At 39.3% G+C, this 26,938-nt stretch overlaps 1 protein-coding gene across 7 annotated transcripts in view; it reads right to left on the reverse strand.

Annotated features, from left to right (window-relative positions):
- Positions 1-26,938, reverse strand: part of NFAT5 (nuclear factor of activated T cells 5) — a 56,915-nt gene that overhangs the window by 11,878 nt on the left and 18,099 nt on the right. For 3 of the 7 annotated variants that reach the window (XM_084294919.1, XM_084294921.1, XM_084294925.1), the window contains exons 3-11: positions 16,473-17,031; positions 11,773-11,965; positions 9,233-9,423; positions 7,775-7,947; positions 6,343-6,477; positions 6,120-6,172; positions 4,000-4,132; positions 3,295-3,375; positions 267-415 (exon numbers count right to left, since the gene is read on the reverse strand). In XM_084294919.1, the coding sequence (XP_084151045.1) occupies positions 267-415; positions 3,295-3,375; positions 4,000-4,132; positions 6,120-6,172; positions 6,343-6,477; positions 7,775-7,947; positions 9,233-9,423; positions 11,773-11,965; positions 16,473-17,031 (1,667 nt within the window). Of the gene's footprint in view, positions 1-266; positions 416-3,294; positions 3,376-3,999; positions 4,133-6,119; positions 6,173-6,342; positions 6,478-7,774; positions 7,948-9,232; positions 9,424-11,772; positions 11,966-16,472; positions 17,032-17,493; positions 17,556-21,571; positions 21,663-26,938 lie in introns of those variants that run through there. The other 4 variants (XM_084294923.1, XM_084294922.1, XM_084294924.1 and 1 more) reach the window with 4 other exon arrangements.

Here is a 26,938-nt window from a genome sequence, read left to right on the forward strand (position 1 = left end):
TGTTCTGTGTTACAGGACAAAAAGAACATTCATCACAGCATCACTCACTAACCAATCACTGCTGGCATGCAGGGACAAGAAAAGTTACTTTCAAAGGAAATGGTCCATTACTTTAATCGTGCTGATCATGATGTGATCATATGTTTTGGCCAGACTGATCCTGGATGTGACATTTCCCATGTGTTCCTCTTCTGCACTCTTCAGGACACGGGCTGATGAGGTTAATACTATTAAAATCAGTATCTTCAGATCACAATCAAACTTACCTTGAAGACGGGGGGAGATCGTTTTTCTGCGCTTACTTCCATTGGAGCCACATCTTCATTCTTAATCATACTGCTTGGTATAAGTGGAGTTATCAAGGCACTAGGAAGAATATTTACGTTCTCTGGATTACAACTGGTGGCATTCACTGCTGCAGTCACAAATAAAAAGAAAAGAAGGGAAATGAAATGTGAACATCCACCATACAAAGCACGGTTTTCTAGTGGTGGCCTGCTTCCCATTTAACTTTTGAGCCCCGCCATAAGAGCTCACATTCTCTTGTAAGATGCTAACATGCAAAGAAATCACTGCATCCATTTGGATACTTCAAGTAATCTTGGAGATTTACAGTAATATTAACGTTTTTACTTAATTCTTTATCTTTTTGGGCCAGGACAATCATCCACCGACTGCCTGGAAGTACAAACAAATGATTAATACATCTTTCCACACAGTACAAATTTATTTTACTTCACTTTAGCTGCACAACTACTCTATTTTTTTAAATGTCTGTTTTCAGACAAGTGCATGAACAGAACACTCAATGAGTTCAGACAGTATTTTTATTCTGTTAAAGGACTAGCCAAGTGAAAACTTGATATATCTGCGTGCCAGCTCTCTATCAAGAGCAAGCTGTTGTTTTGCCTTTACAGTGCCTGTGTTTTTTTCTTTTTGAAGTAAAAAGGTGTCTCTTCTTGAAATAAATTAGATCTCTTCAGTTTTGATTTTTCCTGATCCAGGTAAAAAAAACACATTACATAACATATCTGATATCTTTGCTGTAAGTAGAATTAGCTTCCTTGATTTAAAATACTACTGAAAGTGTTTGAGCTTAAAACGAACCAATGGAAAAACCTATAAAAATACATATAGATCTGTGGGTTTTAAGTAAATTAAAGAATTCTCTTCAACATACAGTAAGAAATCTCCATGCCTTAAACAGATTTAAATCTTACAATAACATGGCAGTAAAATTTCTGCAAATTTGTATCAACAGTATGCTATGTCCTTGGTCACAGTCCTTGTGTGCTTATTCTATGTACAACCAACATTCTCTCCTGAAATGTCATTTTTTTGTCTTCGGTAATAAATTCTCAGCCACCAGTATGCCAACAGTCGTCAGTACGCAAAGAGCCAAATAAACTCTTTCCCTCCTCCTACTAACTCGCATATTTGGAACAGCCCCAAAATACAGGCCACGTGATGTGACGTGCTGGGCTGTACTTCTGGCAGGGACTGCAATTTGAGTGAAAAACTCAACTACGCCAACTTCAGGACGGCCAGGCATACACAGCGGTCAGTATTTTTCTATACCTTAGTCACGACTGACAATTTTTTCTCTTTTACATGCTTAATCCTGTCATGTTATACAGAAATGATAAAAATTTACATATAAATAATTAAAAAATCCTGATGCTACACAGATTAGTTGCTAGCAATGGTGTGTTGGTTCACAGTGACACACCTGGTTGGAAGGATGAGAAAAAGAAATGAGATTAAGAATGAAAAAGGAATGACAGAATGAAAGAAAAAGGTCCTGTGCAGGACCTTGGCAACAGATTATTCCATTTGTCCAGGGCTGCAGTAAATGATGCCACCTAAACTATGAATTCTATGATGGTGCTCCCAGTGAAAAGAAACTGGAAAACAGCAGCATCCCAGTGGATCCCACCTGCTCTTTATCATTTCAGAAGAGTGGTGAAGGATAACCTGGGACTTATGCAGAGACAAAGTACATAACGCAGACAAAATTGCCTGACCTCAGGTTCACGTTCAGCCTGAAGCAGAATAGGAACAGGAATGAGTCGACCAAAAAGCTAGCTAGCAGAAAATCCACACAAGAAAATTAAGTTTCTACCACAAATTAAATACAAGGACACAAACCAATACGAAGAGCACACTGTTCTTATGAAGAGCAGATGTTCTCCTGAAGCAGTTGGTATCTTGCCTTGGCTAAGCCTCCACACTAGATTAGATACACGTCAGGCTTGCCCTGATACATCAGTTATTATTATCCTTATCTTTTTAATCTTGCTACCAAGAAGTTTTACCAGTACTTTTATCAGCTTGCTTCAATGCCCTACATGTTTTTGCAAATTTCTCCCTGAATATTCTCTGCAGGTTTAAACTCATCGTATCTTGTATTATCCTCCCGAACAAGTTGTAAAGTCAACTTGTAAATACATCCCCTGCCAAGGCCCAATATACAACTATTAACTTTAAACATGAGCTTCATGATTTTAACCTGAAGCTATGGATTCCTATCAAACTTGTGATCACGTTGTTAATTTGCTTACCTTTCAACCTGCTTTCACCAGAGCAGGCTATGGAAATTTCCATTAACCTCTGTACACCTCCATAGTTTTAACAACCAACTCAGAAACATTTCCTTCCTTTATTTCAGTATAGGAAGGATCAATTCACTTCACTTAAAATCCAGGCAAGCCAAAAAGCTGCTCCCTTAGAACAAAATAACAACCTTTCCATGGACAAAATGCAAATCTCAGAATTGCACTGAAAGCAATCCTAAAATCACTGGACAGCCTTTACTCTGTCTCTGCTACTACCGTAGCTTTATAACTTTAAGGAAAAATGACAAGTATGTTAGGGTTTTTCAGTGCTGAGTGTTTTTTTTTTCCCTTTCACTTTTTTTTTGGCTTAAATTAACACAACATAGATTTGAAATGCTTTGTATTAACAGCCATATTAGGTTTCTCTCCTCTTCGTTTAATATTCTTGCAAAGAAAGAAGACTGAAATGCAGGGCCCAAGGCACAAAAAAACAAACCATTTTTAAAAAATTATTTTTGCAGAGTTTTTGCTCTGCACTATCTCACATTACAATATACTTAAAGGAATATGGTTATGAAGCAAAATATTCTGGATTTGAAATCAAACATTAGTGTAAGAATATGGCCAGATTTTATAAGCACATATTTATCCCCACAGGACAGCTGATTCATTCCTGCAAAATTTGAGTAGGAATTTATAGTTAAATTATTAACAATAATGATAAGAATCAATTTAGTACCTTTTATAGCCTCTTCAAAAGAACAGTGTTGGGCTGGGCTGGAGATTTCCTTCTTCACTTTAACATTCAGGGTACCAGCTGCTGAGGGAAAACACATTGAAAACTTCCTTATGCTAAAACAGCAAACAAGCAAAAAAATCCAAAACTCAAAGCAAACTAAAACAGTTACTTTAAGGTATAAGTAACTAAAGCTCTTTGAAAACACCAGAAACAACCTTTTTTGTGAATACACCAGTAATTCTAACGCCCATGATATCATTCATTTTCACTTCCAAAAATGAAAAAGCCAGTCAGCTATTGCACCGTACGTTGTAATACAGATAAATAAATACAAATACACGATGCAGTCAAACTGCAGCATTCCTTGGGATAAAGCTTGGTGCTAGTTTTTCTTGTATTTGGTGCCCAGTATGTAGCTTATCTACTATTTTTCCTTACACAGCTTCATTTTGAACTTCCTAGTAGAAATGTCTAAGAACAGCAGCCTACGCGCAGCTGAAACTTGAGCTACTTGTCAGATAAATGAATAATGAAATCTAAGGGCTTGGCTCTCCTCAGCAGAGCAAATCTCAACAAGAGGAGTTCAAAAACATCCGTATTACCTAACATTTATATTATTTATGGTCTAGACACTGTGCAATCAGGAACAAAAGGTTTAGCAGGTAAAACTGTCCGTTCCTTCCCCCCATTTCCTGTTTTACATACATGTATCTGGAGTGTATGTAAATGGCTGCACATCGTGTGATCGGCCAGCATTGGTCACCACATAGATTCCCACAGAAACAGCTGAGGTTATTTGCTGGTCATGATATGGTGGCACCTTCACAATAAGGTGATTCTGCAATGCAAAAATAATAAATAAAATCATATTAGAAAACTTATTTCATTATTATTAATTATATCTACATCCATCAAAACACAGAAACAGCCTACTAAAACACTAGAAAAATGGGGAAACATGGTCAAGTTACAGGTTCAGCAAAATCAGTTGGCAGCAGTTCTTGTGCTACAACAGAGATTTGAATATTCTGCCCACATGATGCTCAGGCAACTTACAGCTCAACTGAAATGTGCAGAAAGGAAAAGCATATATATAAAGTCCAGTACTTTCAACAGAAACTTATGCCTAACATGCCTGAATGAACTGCGATCCCTCTGCCATAACACTCTGCTGGAATCAGATACTTCACTGTTCTGCTGAATCAGACCTTTGTATTCGGTGTGGACAGAGGATGCAGTCTCATGTTACACTTAAGCAGATTTAACACTGAGCAGACACCAAAAATATGCTTGCAATCATTCAAGAGTGATAGCGCTGAGTGAACTATAGGCTACCTACTCCCCCACTACCTGTCCATCCACTAGAAAAGGAAAACACAAAGCAAAGGAAAATGGAGCACTGCCTTCAGAGGTGGGAGCACATCTGTCAGGCATCGTGCACATTCAGTAACTTCTCTAATTTCAGTCTGATAATCCATAAAGACACTCAGTTGTGTGAAAAAGAATGAACAAATATTCTGAAAAACATTTCAAAGTGGACCCAAAATTCAGCTGAGTGTAAAGACTATGGTGTACATACAGTATATTCCCACCCAATAGCAATCTCATAGGAAATATACTAGAAAAAAAAAGTATTAGGCCTTTTCATTAAATTGCACATAAGGGCAAATGCTCACCCACAAAGTTCATATACCACACTCCTCCTGTGGTATCTACGCTCCCAATTAGAAACTAAACAATTCTACTTGCATAGACCTGACTGACAACAACGATAGCCTACCAGACTCACTGAAGAACTCATCTGAAGGAGTGTTATTTATAGAAATGCACAGAAAGAGGGGAAGGCTTTAACAATTTTCCTTTGGAAAGAGTCAGAACTAGTCAGCCACTGGGTAAATCAGGAAGCCTGTAACACCACCCTTTATTTTCAATAGAACTGCAGGTTGTATTGTCTAAGTGGCTTTAACGTAGCTTCTATTTCAAAGATGACACTTCTGGACATCAGATTTTAAAGCCTGATCTTCACAAAAGTGCTACTTTCATGCTGGAATAGCATGTTGCCTTATTCCAGCTGACACAAGGCTATACAAGAAGTACTTCTGCACACTACCTGGGGATGCTTTACTTCAGACAGATTTTAATTAGAATCTGTGCATGTCAGCTTCCAAAGTACACATTGATCGGTCATACACACAGAATGTCACTCATCCAAAAAGTTCAGTCGGGCCGGCTGCCAACTGCCTCCTACCTCTTTTCTTCCACACGGTAGTTCTATACCAGTTTAGGCACTTAATGAACACATCGCTTTTTTTTGTTCTATTTTGTAATAAACTGAAAAACAGTATCATGTAAAAAAAAAAAAAAAAAAGTACAGATCCAGCAGAATCTCATCTCTCATCTTTGGAAAGAGCGATGGACTGCAAAATAACAATCCCAAAAGAGAAGCTTGCTACTAGAGCAGAGAGGATGTCCATCTAGAGAAGAAGTGCTTATTATCAGTTTAAAACAAAATTAGAAAAGTCTTTTTTTCCCTTTTCCGTCCTCAGTAGCACTGACTGAAAACAAAAACACTAGGTACATTTTCCATCTCTAATCAACATGAGCCCCACACATGGTATTTTTAGCACAAGTGAAATCTTTCTGAACTCTTTTTCCTTGCATTTTATGCATGGTAAGCCATTGCTCCTGGCCAACAGTTGCCAAGACACTGATATAGAACCTAACTATCAGATCTTGATGATATCAAAAAGGAGTCTTTTCCGGTATTTATAAAAGAGCAAAATAGTAATTTAGAAAAACAAAATAAAAGTAATAATCAGAAGTACCTGATGAAATAATTCCATGTCTATTTCAGCTTCTGCCTTCCAAGAATTTTCATCTAAATGAAAGTTAAAAAGCATAATTTATTGCATATCCATACAAAGCAATTTATTTTAGTGCCTTTGATTCAGCTTCTCAGTTTGCTCCCTACAGCTAAACTGTATGAAACAACATAAACCCAAACATGCTCTCTTCATCACCCCAAGCTGGTATGGCTTTCACACTAACCAGAAACGTTCTCTTGGAAAATCACTTTTGTTCCTTTTAGAAAGTTCTTGCCAATCAGAAAAACTTCCTCTTCACCCTTCACCGAACAACTGTGCAGACTTTTCTTTAGGATCTCTGGAACTCCTGCTGGTTGAGCTGCAATTGAAAAAACACATAGCTTGAAATCCAAGAAAATATTAACATCCAAAACAAAGAGCTTTCACTGACAAGATTACAACTTACTTCTGTCACTTACAGGAAAGAATAAAATAATTCCTAAATGTCTTCCTTTGCTTTATGATTTGTGACCAAAAAAAAAAGTATATATATATGCATATATATCTCACTTCTTTGCTAAATGTAACAACATAAATGCATACAATCAAAGAATACCACCACAAAAAAAGAAAAAAAAAAAAAAACTGAAAAGAACAATTTAGCAAAAAATGTCAGGAGGAAGAAAAAAATGAGGGACAGGAACACCTCAAGCTGATCTTTCAAGAAGACCGCCCCAAAATGTCAAAATAATGCCTAAAGCATAAAACGTGGCCAAAGAGAGCAGGAGAGTCTGCCTGTGCATCAGCAGTGACATTCCTTTGGTTGGGCAAAGGGATTCTTGGTGAGAGCAGTGCACTGGGAGAGTCGGGCTGCACATGCAGCACAGCTGCTAATCAGCCTGTAGCTGAATATATAAAACCATATAAATACCTATGGATACATATACAATCATATAAATGTTATATATATAATTGCCTGCTGCCCACAGCACTGTGGTATCTGATGTGCTTTTAATCATCCCCTTACAATCTGTCCTTTCACTGGCAGCAAAGCTGCAGTTTCTGAGGAGTTGAATAGGAGCCCTGATACAACAGGTATTGACTGTGAAAAAAATATCAAGAAAAGCAGCCTCAGATGTACCATGGCCTCCTCTGATTTCATTTTCCATGGCGTTCATTGCAACCTGAACAGTCAATGCAGCCATCTGTGCTCAGTGCTAAACAGAGCATTTTAATAAATAGCTATAAAAGGTTTCATTCTTCCACTGAACCAGAACAGATCCCCCCTCTGGGCTCAATGTACTCCCACATCTGGGACGAGCCATGCTGACTAACTTATTACAAGTAATTTTTATCACTGAAAGCTGGCAGATGAAAGTGACAGTACAGAAGGGATTAAAACCTGTATCAAAAAAGTCATTATCAGTTCAAAGCAATCATGACACAAGTTCTTGTCTCTTGAAAGGCAAAAAATCATTTAATAAGAGATTAGGCAATTTTTAACTACTTTTAAATACTAGTCAGCCATTCAACACCCCCCTCCAAATAAAAATAACCCATCTGATTTTAGCCACAGCAACTCAAATAATCACAGACCAACATTGTGGTCCCCCCACACTTCAATCACACTAAAATCCAGAGTCCTCTAATAGCAAATCTTTTATTTTGATACTTACTGCACAGAATTGGGGAAGAAGGCGTCTGGAGAGTCAAAGTTGAACCATCTTTGCGAGTGATGTTAACACGAAATACCAGCCTGGCACGTGTGCTTTTTTTCTTGGAACCAGCAATCCCTATCCTAGCTTCAACATCAGCATTTCTCAGCTTCAGTATTCCCACACAATCAACCCTAATGACACAAAGTAGTTGAGAGTTTAATAGAGTTTAATAAATTCATCCTCTTTTAAAATATTTTGACTAATCGATTAAACAAGCCACAAAAAAGTCAGTACTCTTGAAGTAGAAATATTATTAGATTAGTCACATGAAATCTCTGCATAACCTCTCATTATATAGTCCTGCCCTCAATTCATCCCTACTTAATTTGGATGCTGAATCATGGGAGGAAGGAATGTGAAAGAACTATGAATAAAAAAGAAAATGCAACATAACAAAATTATTCTGGTAAGCGTTCAATTTATCACTACAGATCTTTATTCTTCCATTCCTCTGCGTTTGCAGGGTTACTACTACAAAACGTTCTGGACAACAGCTAGGGAATGGAGGTAAGTGTGATAAGGGAATTAATCACACATAAGAAGCAGACACTGTAAATTGAAGAAATGCTTCTGTTGACATCAAGACAAGTTTCTTAAGAAGTGACAGCTTTCAAGCACAACCACATATTGCTTTGAAAGAAAAAAAAAAAAAGAAAAAAGACATTCTACTGAAAAACATACTTGAGAAGATCACGCCTTTTCTATAACTTAAAATACATGTGAAAAGCTTTTAGGGGAATCACTTCTATCTGAAATTTCTTGTGAGATCTAAACCACACAGACACAAGAGGCCATTTGCTCAAAAATCTGCTACACGTGACAAGGGTCACTGGACTGGGCTTATCCCTTTCGAGCAACAGCCATACACTGTTTAACTGCATCTGAAAACCTGTTGTATCCAAGACGTTGTCTGTATTTGACCAGATTGCTCTGTGAAGATAGGAAAGCACTAGGCTTTCATGACAAAGGACTGTCTGATAGGAATGGCAGTAACGGAACAAAGAGAGATGAGAAACCTCAGAATTTAGCCTCCAAAATCCCCAACCTTTCTGTGCCCTAAAAGGATCTGAAGATCCCAGTGTTTGCCATCCCTCTTTTCTGCTTAGCCATTTCATACTTGCTAAGAGAGACAATCAATGGAAGCAGTGACATCATAATTCAGGTAATGCTTGAATATGTTCATTATTCTTTAAACAGTACATAAAACTCTAATATAACAAAGTTCATTGAAAAAGCTATAGAAAAGGATGAGATTAAGCATAATAAACTGAGAACATGGATTTAGAAGTTTATTATTCATGTAGCTTCACTAAGAGCCTGACTTGCTGAGATACTAAACAACCCAACTGAAAGAGAAAGGCCAGTTTCTGAAAATAAGCTAATAAATTAAAATATATAATTAAAATAGCTACTCACGCGAGTGTCATATTGTTGCTAGGGTCCAGTCCAACCTCAATAACAGTAGTCCCCTCGATATCCACTTCTTTACAGGGAGTAGTGTTTCGCCCAGTAACTCTGCAGGCCTGGTAGAACCCGTGTGGTTTCACTCGGCCAGAGTCATTGCCCACGAATACCTGCAGCACCACCGGCTCGTTGTGACCTTCCAGCTGAAACACAGCGGCACAAATCATATTTTGAGTGACCAGCAATGCCTTTTAATTAAAATCAGGAATATTTTATGCAGCTGAACTTGAAGCAAACCTGCTCCTAGTGTTGCTGGAAACAACCCTCAGGGAAGCATGATTTTTTTAAAATCTAGTTTATAAACAAAAGGTAATTGATGTTTTTAACCTATTGTCATTTGCTCATCTACTAAAAGACAAATAAGTCATTTAACACATGGTTGAAATAAATATATGTACACATATATATACATAGTTAATTTTGGAGTTCTTAGCTGGTTTGCAAAAAAATTAGAACTCCTGCTAAGATCACAGTATGCCCCTCACGTCCAAAAGGAGCCACTGAGTTACAGCAGGTAGGTGGGATACTAGGAAGTATGAAACCAAGCAAACAAACAAAAAACTCTTGGCCTTTGTGTACTTGTTGTGTTTTTTTTTTCCCTACCCTCAGCTCAGATTTCCTGAAGATCCACTGACTCATTTTGACTGTCCAACTCAATTAGACTTATGTATGCAGGGTAGGAACTCGTCTGCCTACTGGTAAAGCAAGCTTGGGCTTCCAGGCATTCAGTAACATGAAACTCTTCCAAACAGAAAATTTTCTCTGACGGGTGCTAAAGAGAACTGGAAAAGGAATTAAAAGGAAGTTCAGATGAACAAAGGCCCATTAAGAAAATCCACATAAATGAGCACTAAATCACCATAGCAACAGGAGAACATGAATGGATTCTTTTCTTAGGAAACTTTACTGGACTTCTGCATTACTGAAGGGGACTGAGTAAAGTGTTGGAGATGCTTGCAGTGCTGTTGAACTGGACTTCAGAGATAAGTATATTTCTATACTCTGTCTGCACAAATTATTAAGGCTTGCATTGAAAACAAGTGGTCCTTTGTCGACCTGATAAATCAGCCTGGTCTGAACTGCTTTGCTGCTTTCTCAAAGTAGAGTAACTAAGATAAAGTATTAGAGGAAATGTTTTTGTTTGTTTGATTGTTTTTTGGTATGGTAACAAAAATGTGGTTGTCTGCTTGCTTTGCCTGCTGGCCAGAATCCTCGCAGTACAGCCAGGATGCTATTTGCCTTATTTCCAAGGAGCACCCAATGCTGGCCTGTATTCATTTTGGTGCCCACTGTCACAACCATACTGCCATCAGTGCAACTTCTGTGGTATTTGACATCAGTTCTTCTGCTTCTCTCCAAGTACAGCATTACAGCAGGACCCCGCAAATTCACATTCTGTACATCAGCAGACAGACTGTGAATGTTCTCCCTCTTGGGCTGGAATGTGAAAGACCTGTTTGTAACCTTCTTCCTTATGTTTCTCCTCCACTTGTAGCTCTTCCTCTTCATCTGGGCTTTGGTCCTCATCCCCTGAGGAACTCACAGCAACGCCCTCCTCAGCAACCTAGCAAGCCTGATCATAAGCAACTTTTCCCCTCTTTGAGTAAGGCAAATTATATCATTTCCCCTTGAATAAAGCAAGACAGAGAAAGAAACAATGCTTGCTGGAGAGATCAGCTATGCAGGGCCTCCTGAACTGCTGACTGCATCTTCTCTTATCCAGATCTTTGCCCTTGATCGGGATTAAGGGCATCATCATTCAGGCCTCTGTGCCGTGCATCCCTACCTCAGAGCAAGTGACCAACACCCCCTAAACTTACAGGTACCAAAGTCCATACAGGAAACAGGCTGCATGTGTTAAGCACGCATATGACTGCTTCCTTTTTTCTTCCCCCATTCCCCAGTTCTCCTAATCCACACGTGCTTCACTCTGCTGCTAACCGTGTGAGCAGTGAGATCCATAACGTACACCTCAGTTAACAGATCTTTGTGACTCTGCTTGAAAAGCAGGTACTGAGTATGTGGATTCTGATACTTCTCATTTAAAAAAACAAACACCTTTTAGATGTCTTTTGGAACAAAACCTTGTTTTATATTCTTACCAGTAAGACACAATGACAACCCACTGTGATCAGCGATTGAACAGTTACAGCAGTGTGCTCTCCTACTTTTGTATGCCTCAAGTGTCTACCTCTTCACACACAGTTCATCTAATTGTGAGTCTCACAGGACATGCATCACAGATGAGGTATCATTGCCGTGACATAACATTTCCTGCCTCCTGTAATTGTGTGATGCAGACAGATGTCTTTGTATCCAAAAGAAGAGAGACAGTACAGTTCTACAGCCTTTGCAGTAAAGAGATTGCAAGGTCTCCTCCCCTTCCTCTAAAAGTAGAAATTCGAGGTCTTATCTGAACTGAACCAGTTCCCATTCTGCTAAAGTATGGCTTGTAAAGGAATCCCCGTATCACCCGAAATTAAACAGCCTACCTTTACAGTTGGAAAACCTTGTTGTGTCCGGTCTTTCACCGAGCCTCGGCTGCCTTCAGTCAGGTAACGAGCCCTGTGCTGGGTTTCCGGCTGTACCACTATCTTCAGCTCCTTCCCCTCACTTTTAGTTGGATACTGACCACACAACATTGGGGTCTTCTTCCCTCCAGCTCCTTTCTGGCTCTCTGGTGCTCTGAGAAGTCAAAGCAGACCATTAAAGATGTTATGAGCAGCTCCTCAATGAAAACAAATGAAATCACAGCAAAGCTACAAAAGTAAGGAGTGTGTATTAATGTACAGAAGATGCATGGTTGAGAGCAAACATGGGAATTCTCTTTCTGACAGAGGAGGAAACCTGCAGGATGAAGAGGAATGGTGCTTCCCTGCCTCTTCCATCCAGTGCAACTGCTTTTCATAGCATAAACATAAAGGAAGGGAAAAGCAATTAGCATTAAACTGCATTAACAATTAGAAGGCTTATAACCTGCTGTTCTCAAAGTATACGATACGGCTTGGCATTATTGGAACAAACTGCTTCACTTCTGTTAAAAATATACGTATGTACACACACATGCCAAATGGATTTAAGGTTAAATGATACTTCTTTAAACAGGAAAACAGCCTCATGCCTGTCTCCTCCTGAACATGTACATCCATGCAAACTCAAATACCAGTTTCTGTCAAAATTCATAAATTTATGTTAAAAACAGATTTGTTCTTGTAAAAGGCTCTGACAAAATTGCACAAATTTTAGAGCTGCAGTATATGCAAGAAGACTCTTTCCTTCCAGGTGCACACCTCAAGATGTACTGTACTTGTGATCAGTTCCATAATTAAAAGCTGAATAAAGAAGCCCTCCAAAGTATAGCGTTACGTGGTCAATTCTTTAAAGCACAAGGGAAGGTAACGCTTGATGCTGTACAGAGCAGGTTTCTGTAATTATCCTGAAGTCCATCAAACCCATCTAACATTAACAAATGTAAACATGTCACAGCAAACGGGACAGGCAGAAAGAGCTCAATGAGCTTATGCAGAACGTAAATTCATTATTTTTCTTTTTGAACTACCAGAAAGTAGCTTTTAACTGTTAAAGACTGAAAAAAAAAGCAGTTTTAAATCACAGTTGTGATCTGCTAAAAAACAAAACAATAAAAAAGAATCCTGTTTCAATGTGCAACATGCAGAACTTATCCAGGTCCCAGCTGCCATGCTCTTACTTCCACTAAACCTTCCAAAGTTTTAACACAAGTAAGACAGAGCTGTGGTGTATGTTGGTGAGCTGTTACGAGGCTCGTGCTGTGCTTGAATTTCATTTTTCTCCCTGTTCCTGAGGGCTACCTGTGTCAGCACCCAGCGAGCCTACTGCTCACACTGCTTGCGGCCTCAGGCTCGTCTCACAGCCACGTAGAGGTGCTGGGGCAGTCTGAGGTTATAAAACCTGCACTAACCATGTCACGAAGTCCTGATTACTCAGCCACAGTCAAGGTTAACAGGCTGGTTGAGAAAAAAAAGCCACGTAAAAATATGCCGTATTTTAGGAAAATAAAAGGGAGATGTCTTCTTCAACTAGCACATACAAAACCTGCAATACACTCAATGAACTGCAATTACCACCACGATGCTCTTTGCTTCTGTACAAGTCAGGCAAAAGCAGTGCTTGAATTTAGGCCTGTTAGGTTATCGCTTTCCCTGTACTTCCTGTCAGGACATTACTCCAACGGACCAGTAATTAAGAGGAATACATTTACGAACTTTCAGTCCGTGCCTTCTCTTTGTTCTAATTCAGAATTTTAAATGACTTGACTAAAGTCTATCAGCATCCCACAGGGGATCTGAAAAGGAATTGCAAGGATTAACTTCAGCCACAGCCACACAGCCCCGGTACTCAGACCCGTGCTTCCTTCGCCTCAACCAGGCAGGCTGCGACTGCAATTGCACTGAATTAATGCAGCAGGTGGGTTGCATATTCTGACCTCCTCATACCTGGGAATTGCAGTTAAACAAATTAATATGGGGACTAAAGTACAAAATTTTGAAGGGTAAAGTCAGAGAGGCATCCATTAAAATGAAATTCCCTTTTAACACTCAAAATACAGTTTTACCAGTGGGACATTGATGCTTTGGCCTCTCCAGCACATCCTTCTGCTTTCCTGAAAGTACTTCACTCTTAAAACCCAAGTTTGTTGTCAACACACTGACATTTTACACTTCGTAGTATTTATCTAAAGAGATGACACCTAAAAACTATTTGGAAAATCTTCCCTTCAGAAACTTGAGCTAATCGTTATTTTCAGTCAGATTAGATGAACATGAAAGTAATTTTAAAGACTTCACCAGAATTTCTCAGTGCTTCCTTCTCAAATTATGAGGATTTATCATTTACACATCCTTTTAATTTAGTCAAAATACAATTCTAGTAGCCATGCCCATGCAAATAGTAAAAATATTTCTCTCACACACACCCCTTTATTTATTAGCTTAATTGTTACCAGACAATGTCTCCTCAAAGCTAGCACTTCCTTTCTAGAACAGAAACTCAAATGGCAAAACCCGTGATTCTATTAAAATAGATTTCATGAGTTAACTTTTGTCTGGTCCTGCAATGCATCGCGGCTGTTCCAAGTGGAGGCTTGAAAGTGAAAGCGAGACCAAGCATGACTGAAAGCTGAGAATCTTTGCTCTAAATCAATTCATCTGTTTTTAAAAGGCTTTCAGAAATGCTAAGGGTTTCCACACGAATAAATTCTTTTTTCTATCTCTGAAAGCCAACTACAAGTCTCTTTTAAGACGAACTATTTCCGCTTCACAAATTACCAAGTGTTCTTTCCTTGCTTTTTTCTTAAAGCCAGAAGTGAATGACCTTGCTTGGCTGAACTCCATCAGGCTGCAAAATTTAACAAAAATTTAAGTGACACTACCATAACCTGGAGTGGTCTGTAATCTAGAGTTGTAACACTGAATTTCTATATTCTAACTATAGAACTAGCTTTTCTAATATCTTAGATATTTCTTATTGCAAAGCTCTTATTTAAAAGGACAATTCTATTACATAGGATTCTGCTGTCATTCAATCTAGCCTGTATATGAGACATTACACAAATGCTTATCTAACCCCGTGTTCATCGAATCCTAATGCCAGCGCTGCACTGTTCATTGTGCATTGTGCCCCTGATATTTTGGGGAGCATTATAATCTTGTGATGTTTTAGATTGAGACCACATATACTGTTCCCAAGTTTACTAGATCTCCCATTTATGTCCAGAATCACAGAATTCTTGCCTCCCAATAGTTTCCTCCCTTTGTAACTGAGGGACTGAACTCCTTTGTGCTTGCTGGAAGCAGCTTCCTCGTTCCAAGCAAACATGTAAGTTTGCTTCCTAGGTTCTACCCAGAACAAATGTTTTACATCATTAAAATTTTCAGCTGCCAAAATAAGAGATGCTGGGCAACTTCAGTCAAGCTTAGAGCATTTGCTGTAAAGACAACTAAAGCAAAAGATGAAGAAATAAAAACCCACCCAATTGTTGCTGTACAGGTTTGAGAGGAGGAGCAGGGATAGTACCAACTCTTTGTTACCAGCTAGCTCCATCTTTCCAAATGAGGTACCTAATAGAGCAGGAAGCAGCAGCACACTCTGGAGAGTTTCTCAGAATCACCTCACAGTGAAATTTTAAGTATGGAACTGCAATGACCCTGGGAATACAGACTCCAGGCTCTTTCCCTTTGGAACATGAGACATTCATACATAATCTCATTAGGCAAACTTTAATATTCACCATTACTGTGATTATTATCTGAACATACTACAAGCACATACATAAAAAGTGAAACAAAATAGCCCCCCCAAAAGAAAATAACCAAATCTATCCATTTGACCACCTTAAGAGTACTAAAAAAGCCAAAAGGTAAAAAATAAAATACAAAAATACATATAACCACACTACTATAAACTGATGGGTATTTTCTCTTCAAGCAGCTACTGAAATGCATTTAGTGAACAGTGTGAAGTGGGAGAGATGAGAGACCACCACCCAGGCGTGCCCACATACAGACACACGCATGCACACAACCCAGAAGCACAGAGAGAAACAGGATTAGAGATTTATTTCTGAAAAAATCAAATACAGATGTGAATTCACAAGAAAAAACAAAATTTGGTTCACCATATAATCTTAACATTTTTATAAAAAAGTAAAGGATGCGTTAAATGATGAGAAATCTTAACAAGCCATTAACTTCTACTCCCATCACTCTCTCTATTTGACAAATAGAGAAAGAGACAAACAAGCAGGAAAAGTGCCTAGACTGAAATCCTCACATAAAATACTGCACAAACAGCAAGATTTAGGGTGCGTCCAGTCCACTTCTGCCTTTTTTTTTTTTTTTTTTTTTTTTTCAGTACAATAACGTTTCCATTGTCTTTTTATACGGGGGATTGCACAATCTTTCAGGAATCTCACTTAATAATACAGCCAAGCTCATTGATTCTGCGTCCAATTGTTACGGCAAAGTTTAGCTTTATCTTTAAAGATTAGCAAGTCTAGTGAGAACTTATCATGGGCTAGAACACAAAACGGAATGGCAGAGAAGGGGAGAGATTTATGTGAGAACCTGAGTAGAACACTTGGCGGGAAGGGAGTTTTATTAGTTTGGTTTTACATATGGCGATAGAAATTTATTAAAAAAATGCAGATACCAACCCATTTCCTGCTTTTGAGTTGCCTTTGCTGTCCGTGCTGAGCTGAGAAAGGACATAGTGAGGCGCTTTGGCACTGTCGGCATCAAATATATCCATGTTGGACTCTTCACAATCTCGGCGTTTGATCCCTGGCCTCTGCTTTGGGTTTCGTTTGCGTGATTTACGTGGCACCTCAGTGTTATCATTGTAGGAACTGGTACTCATGTTACTGAAGTTGGAGGGTGAATCCTCCATCCACATACTGCAGCTCTGTTCTGATTCCAATCCACACCCCTCATCCTGGCAGGACATCCGACTGTTGTCCAGCAAGTCCTCAGGTGGTGGCGAGATGTACAGGACTGTGTGTCTCTTCGGCGTTGACTGCTGCTGCTGGACTGTGTTACTGGTTAACTGCTTTTCACTTACCCCTCGGTTACTTACCCCCACGGCTGAGGAGCAGCTCTCCACTTGCATAGCCTTGCTGTCGGTGACTGAGGTAGAGTAAATGGTAGGACTGGAAGAGGTGGTAAAGGAGCTGCAAGCACCGCCCATGGAGGAAGAGGAAGGAGCTGAAGAAGCATCTGCGGTGTACAATTTAGAAGTAAATACAAGACACGTGGTTCTGTGTGTGCTGGCTATAGCAGTCCCATTGAAGTGAAGTGATTAATGAACCGATTGCTTTCCCCCAACGAATATTTGGAATTTGGTACGTTTTGGAATGTAAATGCTTAAAGCAGTATAGCCTAGCCAATACGGTACTTTGGAAATGTCCAAATATGACTGAATGCATTGTGCTGTAATCAACTTTTTTAAAACTTTAAGTTAATTCATAAAAATGGCTGCAAGTAAACAGAATTTTCATTGCCTCAGCTGGACTACTTATTTGGGTATAAGCCATTTCATCTAAAATAATGGAAGCCCCAATCAAAACGTTTATAATCCACATTCAATGCCAATTAAACCATTTATTATTGGATTTTTTTGTTTTGTTTTGAAAAGACGGGACTGTGCTTAGCCACGAAATATTAAAATAAGTTTCTAACCTATGAAGCAGAGAACTACAGGTCATTTTTAATGCAGACACTCCCTGCTTCAGAGGCAAATCCTGGAATAAAAATATGAGAAAATAAATGAGAAAAGAGCTGCTGATTATTCCATCATAAATGAGAAATAAAATATAAAATCAACTGAGTTGGTAGGCAAAATGGAACTGGTATCAGTCACTACGATAGAGCTGTTTACTTTGCAGGTTCAGAACAGGGTTGAAATAGCTGTATTGGTGACATACTGACCCAAAACAACATGAAGTTTCTGTAATTTGACTCAGTCTCTGAGACTCTACATCAGCCTTCTCTCAGTCTTCATTAGCTGAGTCCCCTAAGCATACAGGGGCAGCCTGGGAGAGACCTCTAAAATAATTCATATTAAGCAGAGTGTATTAAACAACGTGATTGTGACCTCTCCAGAAGCCCCACAGATCAATCTGCTTTAAAATACGAAATGCAGCTAATTGATTAAAACAAAACCCTGAAGATTTCTGAAAAGCAGCATAATCATTTCCACTGGAGAATCTTAATGGACAAATAGTTGAAAACGGAGGCTGAAATGTTAGAGGGGAAATGGTAAGAAGGACAAACAGAGGTCTTAAATTTAAATCAGCTGTAGTGCACTAAGGAATAATTAAGTTTCATATATAGATTTTAACTTCCTAGGGGAGAGGCCACTTTACTACTGCACTGCTAACCACACCTTATGCAATCAGCAAGAACTGTAGAAAGAATCTATTTTTGCAAACAATAGGCAATAATAGGTATGTTTGCTCAGCTAGTTACTGCTGTAGTAGAGGTAATACCTGCTATGATAAGAAACAAGATCCTTTCTTTTTTGTTGATTTTTTAAAATCCAAGTTATTATATAGAACTGTCACCTCTAAAAAGGTTTAGACATAGTTGAATTACTTTATCAAGTTTAAGCTACTTAAAAGTAACATAATAAAGTATATTCAGTATGATATAAATATTTAACTAGCAGCAAAATTCAGCAAACCTTCCTATCAACCAGTCTGCTTGTTACTAACAGGGGTTACCCATGGCTGATGACAAAGACTGCTTAGAAAGGTATTGGTTTCTTACAGCTTTGCTGTGCTAAATGAAATTAAAAGTAAACCTAAAGTGTTTCAGAAAGGAGTCAAGTAAAATACAGCAGTCATTGCAGTTTATCAGAAATCTATTCTGCTTTCACCTGCATAAGAAGTCCCTTCCTCAAACCTCCCAGAGAGCCAGGAGCAGATGAATGATACCAGTTCCATTTTCCAGTTTGGTTTTTGGCAAATATAGTGGCTGAAATTGGAGAATTCAGTCACTTTGAACTGCATTCCAATTTAAAGGCAAATTTATCCTTTTTATATCATGCATTAATGCAATGCTTTTTTCAAAAACACTTACAGGATTGGCAAAAACTATTAAATCTAGATATTAATTTCAGTGACAATAGGAGCTGATTTGCAGCCACTTTGAGTTGAGATAGATCGTTGCTATTTGTGATGTTTACTTTTTTTTTTTTTTAATAGAATTAGTTTCCATTCATTAGAAAGAAATGCAAATATGCAACATGCATACAGCATATATGCTGCACGCAAATGTTTGTGACCTGAATACACGGAGCCCACAGCAGCGACGCTGCAGAGCTGGATTGCTGACTAGCAGCATTTCCCCTAGTGAAAAAAAAAAAATCAATTCTATTTATTTTTAACAGATGAAACTGAGCATCATGTACACGATGATGCAGTGTATGTGGATCTCATGTTTTCCTGTCTGTGACAAAGACTGACAAATAAATCATTACGTACGTTGAACCAGGTAGCAGGGCTCTAGAATTGGAAGACATTTCCTCCTCTACAGAGAGCTTAGTATCAAGGATTCTTTTTTTGCAGCAAATACTGGAAAAGTTTTAGAAAGGCTTTTTTCGGAAGACCGATAAGAAAAAGTTAGTCACGTTCATACGCAGGTCTGCCTTGGGACAGGTCTGCCAAACACTGAGCACAGCCTGCGTATCAAGTGGCTCCATGCATATCCTCTCCAGAAATGCAACAGCTGCACTTTTCCTTCACTTTCCTAGAAAAAAAATAATCACTAAACAAAATACTTTCAGTATAAATATTAGGGTGCAGCATTTAGCAACGCTGCTATCGTTATAGCTACCAGGTTCTCAAAACAATTTCTCCCCCAGCTTTTTACCTAGAAGTTTAAAAAAAAAAAAAAAAAGAGCGTGTATAAACATCCATGGTTTTCCTTTCTGAAGATAAGGAGGAAACAATTCCTGCCCTTTATGCACTGGTTACACTCTCCTCCGCTTGTCAGACACATCCCAGTGTATCAACGAAATTAAATTATGGAGACATTAGTATCAAGCTGGGCAATTATGGCAAGAAACCCCCTCTTCAGCCATACATCTTTTCAAATGAATGTCACTGCCATCCACAAGCATGCACGTGTTAAAGCATGTGCAGGCCAGCGCCTTCTCCCTCCTAACTAACGACGTGTGAGAACGTATGGCGAATATTAAAGGCAATGAAAGGAGCTGGCTGTATCAGAACAGCCAAATACAAAATGTAAAATATACTCGGGGGGACAAATTAATAATTGCTTTATGAATAGTTTAAGTCACACAAATACTGAAAAAATGTAATAAAATTTGTGGGTTTTTTCAGAGTCTGCAGTTCTGTATCTGACTCATTTTCCTTTGAGCTACTAAATAAATAAATGGGATCAACCAAGTAAGAATTCAGAAAAGTTACTATACTGAAAAAAAAAAATCCATCTTCTACACGGCTCCCATGTTGTTCTATCAGTTTATTCAAAGCCTGTGGCTACACATGCGTACCTGACACCCCAAGGAGATCTCTTGGTTGAATGTGCTACAGTCCAAAGAAGTTTATTCTAGTTTTCAGTAGTTCACTTTGACTGGCATTGCTTTAAAAGGTGAAAGCGTTTTGCTTTTCCTGTTTTTGAGGAAGGAATTTTTCCCCAACACACAGAAAATAACCCAAATGTAACCCGCAGGCACTGGGGCTGCTGGCTGCACCTGGCTGCAGGGCAGGCGAGCACACCTCGCACGCTGCCTTTCGCTTTGAGGCACCTCAGGGACTGTGACAGGTGGCTCTTTCGCTTGCAGTTTAACAGTGCTTGCAGTGACAAACACAGCTTGAATGAGCACACACAATTTGAAAATTAAGATTGATATCATGTTTTAACACAATTTCAAAATAAAAATCGCTTTCAGAGCAGCAGCACTGAATGTGCACCAAGTGCAGGTTATGGCCAGGACGCAGCCCGGTACTGTAAATGAAATACACACCAGCTCACAAGGCTGTAGGTTTGTTTATTTTTATTTATTCTTTAATAGAAAGTGAGAGAGAAAAAAGAAAACTGCTGCCCTGTTAAATCAACCTTGATCACTGTGGAAACTAAACCTCCCGAATCCACTGCTTGCCACCTCTAAGCCATGTAAGACAGCTGAAATAACTGTTTCAGAGTTTGTTGCTTGTCTTACAAGTTTTTCTTATCTCAGCTAGGTAGAATGATATCAAATAGCTCAATATAAGGAATTTCTCATTCTGTTTTGGATATCATAATTTGCACATCATTAATAAGTAATTCTGCAATATGTAAATGAAAGACAAAATAACCAAGAGTTAACAAACTAACTGGCCAGCGTGGGAGTTGAGCATGCAAACAAAGAACTCATGACTCCACACTACTCCTAGGAAGGCCAAGTTGCAAAGAAGCTTCAGTTGTTCACCATACCAGTCATTTGTACGTTCACTTCCCAGAAAGCCTAAAAAGGGGCCTTCTGCTCCCATACATTTCCTTTGTTTTGAGGCAGTGAACAAAATTATATTCACAACCAAGAGATTGAATAATTCAAGTTTCTTTCTGAAAACAAAAAGCAGGCAGTGGCAGAAGGGATGCAACACGCATGTGGCACGAATGCATGCTGCCAAGAATCACAGGCTAGTTAAGCATGAGACTAAGGGAACACAGAGCAGAGCATCCCCATCAGCAAATCAGCGCATTCTTTTTCTTTCCAATAACAAGCTATTGTATAAAGAAAATTTATTACCTCCTGAATTGCCAGCTAAGGCAGTGACATATATTTCTACATCCTATTATCTTGTGAAGTCAAACAAGGCATTCAGCCTTTTAAAAAACGTCTGAAACGGAGAAAAAAAACACTACTTGGCATTGAGGGAGTCTTGTCTTTGGCTAAAACTCACGCGGAGCCAATCTTGAAATCCTTGCTCAGTCTTTCCAAAGAGATCCTTCCATACAACAGGGATTACCCAATCTTCCCAAAGAAGCAGTGTCCTCATGACGTCTGTTTTTGATTGCAGCTAGAGTGCAAAGCAAGTCATTTCCCAGACTGGAAAGCTCAAGATTGCAAATTAATGCAAACAAACTGGAGATATTTTGGGCTTTACAAGTCTTCCTGCCACCTGTGCACAAACAGCCAGGACTAGCAAAGGGCCATTAAAGGACTTGCCTTTTTCTAGCCTGCATCCTATGCGATCCACTACGGTATTTCAGGGAACAATTAAGCATCAAAAACCTCACCACACATGGTGTGGTCTGAGTCATTTATAAGCCTACTATGTGGAATATACCTCTTTATTGAATTTGTTAATTTATGTAACGTGTCGTGCTTTTTATAAGAATTTTCTGTCTTAATTTGTTTATTCACAGAACCACTGGATACAGGAGAAAAATTTCAGAACAAAACCAGAAGGATAAAGGATCCTATGTTCAAAATTTCCAGCATCAACCCTTGCATTGCCAAAGGCTTTACAGGTAAAAACCAGAACTTACAAAGTGGCTGCAAACCTGCTTTCAACACCTCACATGCCAAACTTGGGGTTCTACATTTCTTCTTCTTGTATTACTGATGTAAAGTCAAAAACTTTCCAAAAAGAGTTTAGTTTCAAATCAGTATCAATCCACTATTTAGAAACAAAACAAAAAAAGAAGGAAAAAAAAAAGGAAAAAAAGGAAAAAAGAAAGAAAGAAAAGAGACTTATGAAGAAGTCTGAAAACAAGACCGACCTATACCCTGGGTGAGATTGGATGGGTTAAGTGTCTCTGGCACTATTTGTCTTCACTATTGACAGACACTGTCACACAACCCACCACACGATGCCTGTCTCTGAATGGCGAAGCTAGAATGCAAGTTAAGTGTATTAATAGAGAAAAAAAACTAGCATCCCAGCAAATATAATAAAGCAATCCAATTCACCAGTTATTAAAAAACACTCAGATTCAAGATAGGTAGGTTAATTTAATTTACATTAAGCCCAACAGTGTAAATTCCCCTTACATTCACATGCTGAACCAAGCAGTGCATTGTAATTTGGGTGAATACATCAATCTGTTTTTATTCCCAATGACATCCATTGTTAAATTAGCACCAAGTTCAGGTATCTCAGCAGAACCTCTGGGAGCAGCTCGGACCCAGCAGTCCCATTTAGCTCGGAGCCAGGCAAGGCAGAACTCTAGGCCCCCTCAGCTGCTCTCTGCAAGCTCTCACCTGTCTGTCCCTCAGCTCCCTCCACAGCCCACTGCCCTAAAAGAGTGACTGTACAATGATATCACGACTGATGGGTCCAACAAAGAACGCTTCACGTTAGGAAATGGCCTCTCTTGTTCTTTAGGTCCATGGCTGTTTTTTTCTAACAACTTAAGAACTCCTCTTGGCCTTCAGGAAGTTTTCGATGCCGGTACTGCAAGTGCCCAAACAGGAGCACATTGAGGTTGTTCTCCTTTTGCCCTTTTTCTTACTTTTTTTTTTTTTTCATTATTTATTAAGGAACAAGAAATTCTCCTGTCACAAGCATTTCTCGAGCCTTTTTGGCGTAAGAATAGGAGCCACTCAGTGTAAGAATTTGCCATCCAAAATCTCTCAGAACAATAGAACAGCTTGTGTCTGAGTCAGTATTCTGGAAAAATGGGGCTTACAGGCTCTGTAAGACTCAGGAAGACTGAAAACAAACTTTAATTAGAAAAAAAGAAGATCTGGGATGCATCTATGCAGTCCTCACGTGCAGTTAGCAGCAGGCTGTGCTCCACGCAGAGCAGCAGACGCGCTCAGTGCGCACACAGCCCCGCAGGACTGCAGGGCTTTAACTGAAGTTACAGGGAGCACACCTAAAAGGTTTCCACAAAACGGAAACGATCAGAAAAACCTCCTTCCTCAGCATTCCCCAGGGATGAATGCTCACCCATGGTGATGAAGGAGCCTCCCCCAGCCCCTGTGGCAGCCCCTCGGGGCCCGCAGGCTGCTGAAAACAAACTGGTTGGGAGGCAGCAGTGCCGACAACCAGAGCGGCTGGGGCACTGCAGCAGGACACGGCAGCAGGAACGTGCACTATTAGAGCATTATGGTCTGGCTCAGATTCATTCCCCAAGAAAGAAGCGTTTGGCACGAGCGAGACAAGCGCGCGGCGGCCGGCCGGCCCTGGAAGACGTCCTCCAGGAGGTGACAGGAAGGCGCTTCCAGCCGGGACGGGGTGGGAAGGGGAAGGGAACGGCCTACAAAGAAATGGAAGTTTTTACAGTCATTGGAGATCGACTACAAAGAGGAATCTTTCTTTTCCTGATCATTTGTTTACATCGTGTAATTATAAGCCCAGGAAAACAGAATTCGTAGTGGCACTCGTAGCCCCCTTTGAAATTTCTGGTAATTATTTCTGTATCAACAGGAAAAACTGACTAATGACACTAGGAAGGATGACAAACCAAGAAAATATTTTCATTAAAAATAAAAATTAAGAAGCCTAACTGTTCAAAACCAAAACATCTTCATTTTGAAGCTGTATTAGAATATTTAGCTTGGAAATGATGTAAAAAGCTTTATCTTCGCAGGGGAAAATGAGCCATATCCTTAGCACTTGGTCTCGACCCTGCAGGTAATCCAAATATTTTTGATCCATTTTGCTACAGTAGCGATCTAGAAGCAAAGCTTTATTTTCATAATTAAAATTAACAGAAACACTCATAACAAGTATTTCAACTACAGATCTTTGACCAAAAAAGCAAATTCCATTTGGGACAAGCAGTTTGTCCCTTTACTTAAAAAAAAGGTACAAAATTGGGGAAAAAAAAAAAAAAGGTAAAATTTCATTATTTAGTATTTTCCTAGGGTACAAACAGAAAAATGTAGGGTACATTTGTACATGTACAAACAGAAAAATTCAGTTCGTAACAGATTAACTGTATCTAAATGTGAAGAATGCAAAAAGTGTTCAGTAAACTCATTTCAACAGCAAAAAATCTTTTCCCCTTTTGTTACACCGCCACCACTCTTTGTGAATTCAATTTCAGATAAGAACTGGAAAATGTCAGAATGGAAACGACACAGGAAATAATATCCTGAAGAGCAGTACAAAAATATGGAAGGATATATTTGCCTCTGGTAAATGGGGAGCAGCATAAGAGATCGTCAACAAGCTGAAGCAGCTCATTCCAAAACTCTGCTACAGAAAGAAGGAGCAGATGATAAGAAGATGCGACAGTTTTCTTCACTGAGGCTCTGAAGGTTTGAGCATTCTTGTCACTGGAAATAAAAGATGAATATGCAACACTTTTTTTAAAGTACATGGCTGAAAATGCTTTGGAATCATCCCCAAGAGACAAGAACAAGGTGCTGACCTACTAACTAGTAAGACACCTTTGAGGAAGGACTTGAATTAGCAGTTTGAATTTGAAGCATTTGAAGCAATTGTTCAGTGTGCCCTGATCAACGGGTGGGGAAAAAAATCATTCAGCCTTTACAAGCAACTGAAAAGAATCAGGCATCCCTCCTTACAACTGGAGCTTAAAATACTGTGCAGAAGGCATTATTAAAGCCTCAGCCATGCTTATTTCATGTAAGAAGTCTCCAGCCACAGCTTACAATGGTATTTCTCAACAGGACACCTTCATGTAGTTCAGGAGTCTGTAAGATGATTCATATTTAATGTGTTCATGGAACTGCACCAGGCAAAGTCCTCTTTTTCCTGTCCCCTGAACAAAGACATTTGTCATGTAAACAGCAAGCAGAGAGAACAGTTTCTAGGAGTAAAACCAAATCCTTTCCCTCCTCTCCACTTTCCAGAAGTATAACGGAATTGAAGCTTGAGATAGCAGCCTAGGTTGCGAACATCACAGCTCAAAATCCTAGAGTTCTATTAAATTATACTTGCCTGGTTGTTATTCAGAGGGTGGGTAATAGCCCCTTTGTCTGGATTAATGAATATGAGATACACATTTATTAACAAGTTAATGAATCCAATCAGCAACATTCCATTTTAATACTTGTAAAGATGTTCTGTAAATTGCAAGACATTTCAAAATGTAAGAACTAGAAGTCTGCCCCTGCAAGGCCATCATAGCTTAAAAACAGCCCATCCTGGTCCTCCAAAAAACTAAGAAGTTAACTGCAGCAATATATATATCTCAACCATGATTGTATTTTTATGGAACAAAGCCCCACAGCAAAGCACCTGACAGAAAAGCCTCAAGTATGTTGAATTTCAGCCAGACGCTACCTTATTCTGTGTCCTGGGAAGCAGAGAACAAACTGCGTTAACTCTTACAGGAGTAGTTAAAAAAAAAAAAAAAAAAAAGCAAGTGCCTCATCACTTGATATCACTCCCTCTAAGGTAATCCTCTCATTATGAAGAGTAAGCATATGTGTTATTGACTTCTAGATACACTGTGCTAGCAGCATTTCAAATTAGCCCTTCCTTTAAAAGTGAGAGTAAGTGAGATTACCTACAATGCTACGGAGGCTGAACTAGCATTTCCTTATCATTTCCAACAAAAGTGAGGTTCTGGAGCAAGTAAAAGCTGACAAAACCCACCAACAAATAAAAGACTAAACAAGGGGGAGATTTCAGAACAAACTGGTGTACACCACAGGAGCATTGCTTACCGAAGCCGTTTTTCTTCTTCACCCTCTCAACCTGTGCAGAGTCAACTACCTGAAAACATTAAGGACTTGAAATAGACAAACGAATTGTCTAATCTCAGACTTTAACATTAAATTTAAAATATATGTTGTCCCGTGCAGACATATAAATATACACGGGCTGATTTTCCTCTTGCTTGGTTTGGAGCGCAGCCTGCAGTCCTGCTTTCCAGGTAAACACCTCTCTAAGATGCACTATTTTCTTTCAAGTGTGTGGTGGAGGAGAGGGAAACAAACCACTAAGACACTACACAAAAACTATCTGCTATCACTCCCTGGCAGAGTCTGCCTAGAGCCACGGGGAGTCAGGCAGCCACTTCCCTCTCCAAGCAGCAACCACGCTGCTTTGGGCCGGGGCTTATCTCTGCCTACATGTGTACACAGCACAACTGGCTGTGGAATTATCCTGGTCATCACAATTATATGTTTATAAAAGACCAAGAATCAATTGTTCTTGCCCTCACTGTAGTGGAAAGTGACATAACCAAT

Source organism: Netta rufina (genome assembly GCF_964035555.1).
Source record: "Netta rufina genome assembly, chromosome: 13".
In the NCBI taxonomy this organism is placed as follows: domain Eukaryota; kingdom Metazoa; phylum Chordata; class Aves; order Anseriformes; family Anatidae; genus Netta; species Netta rufina.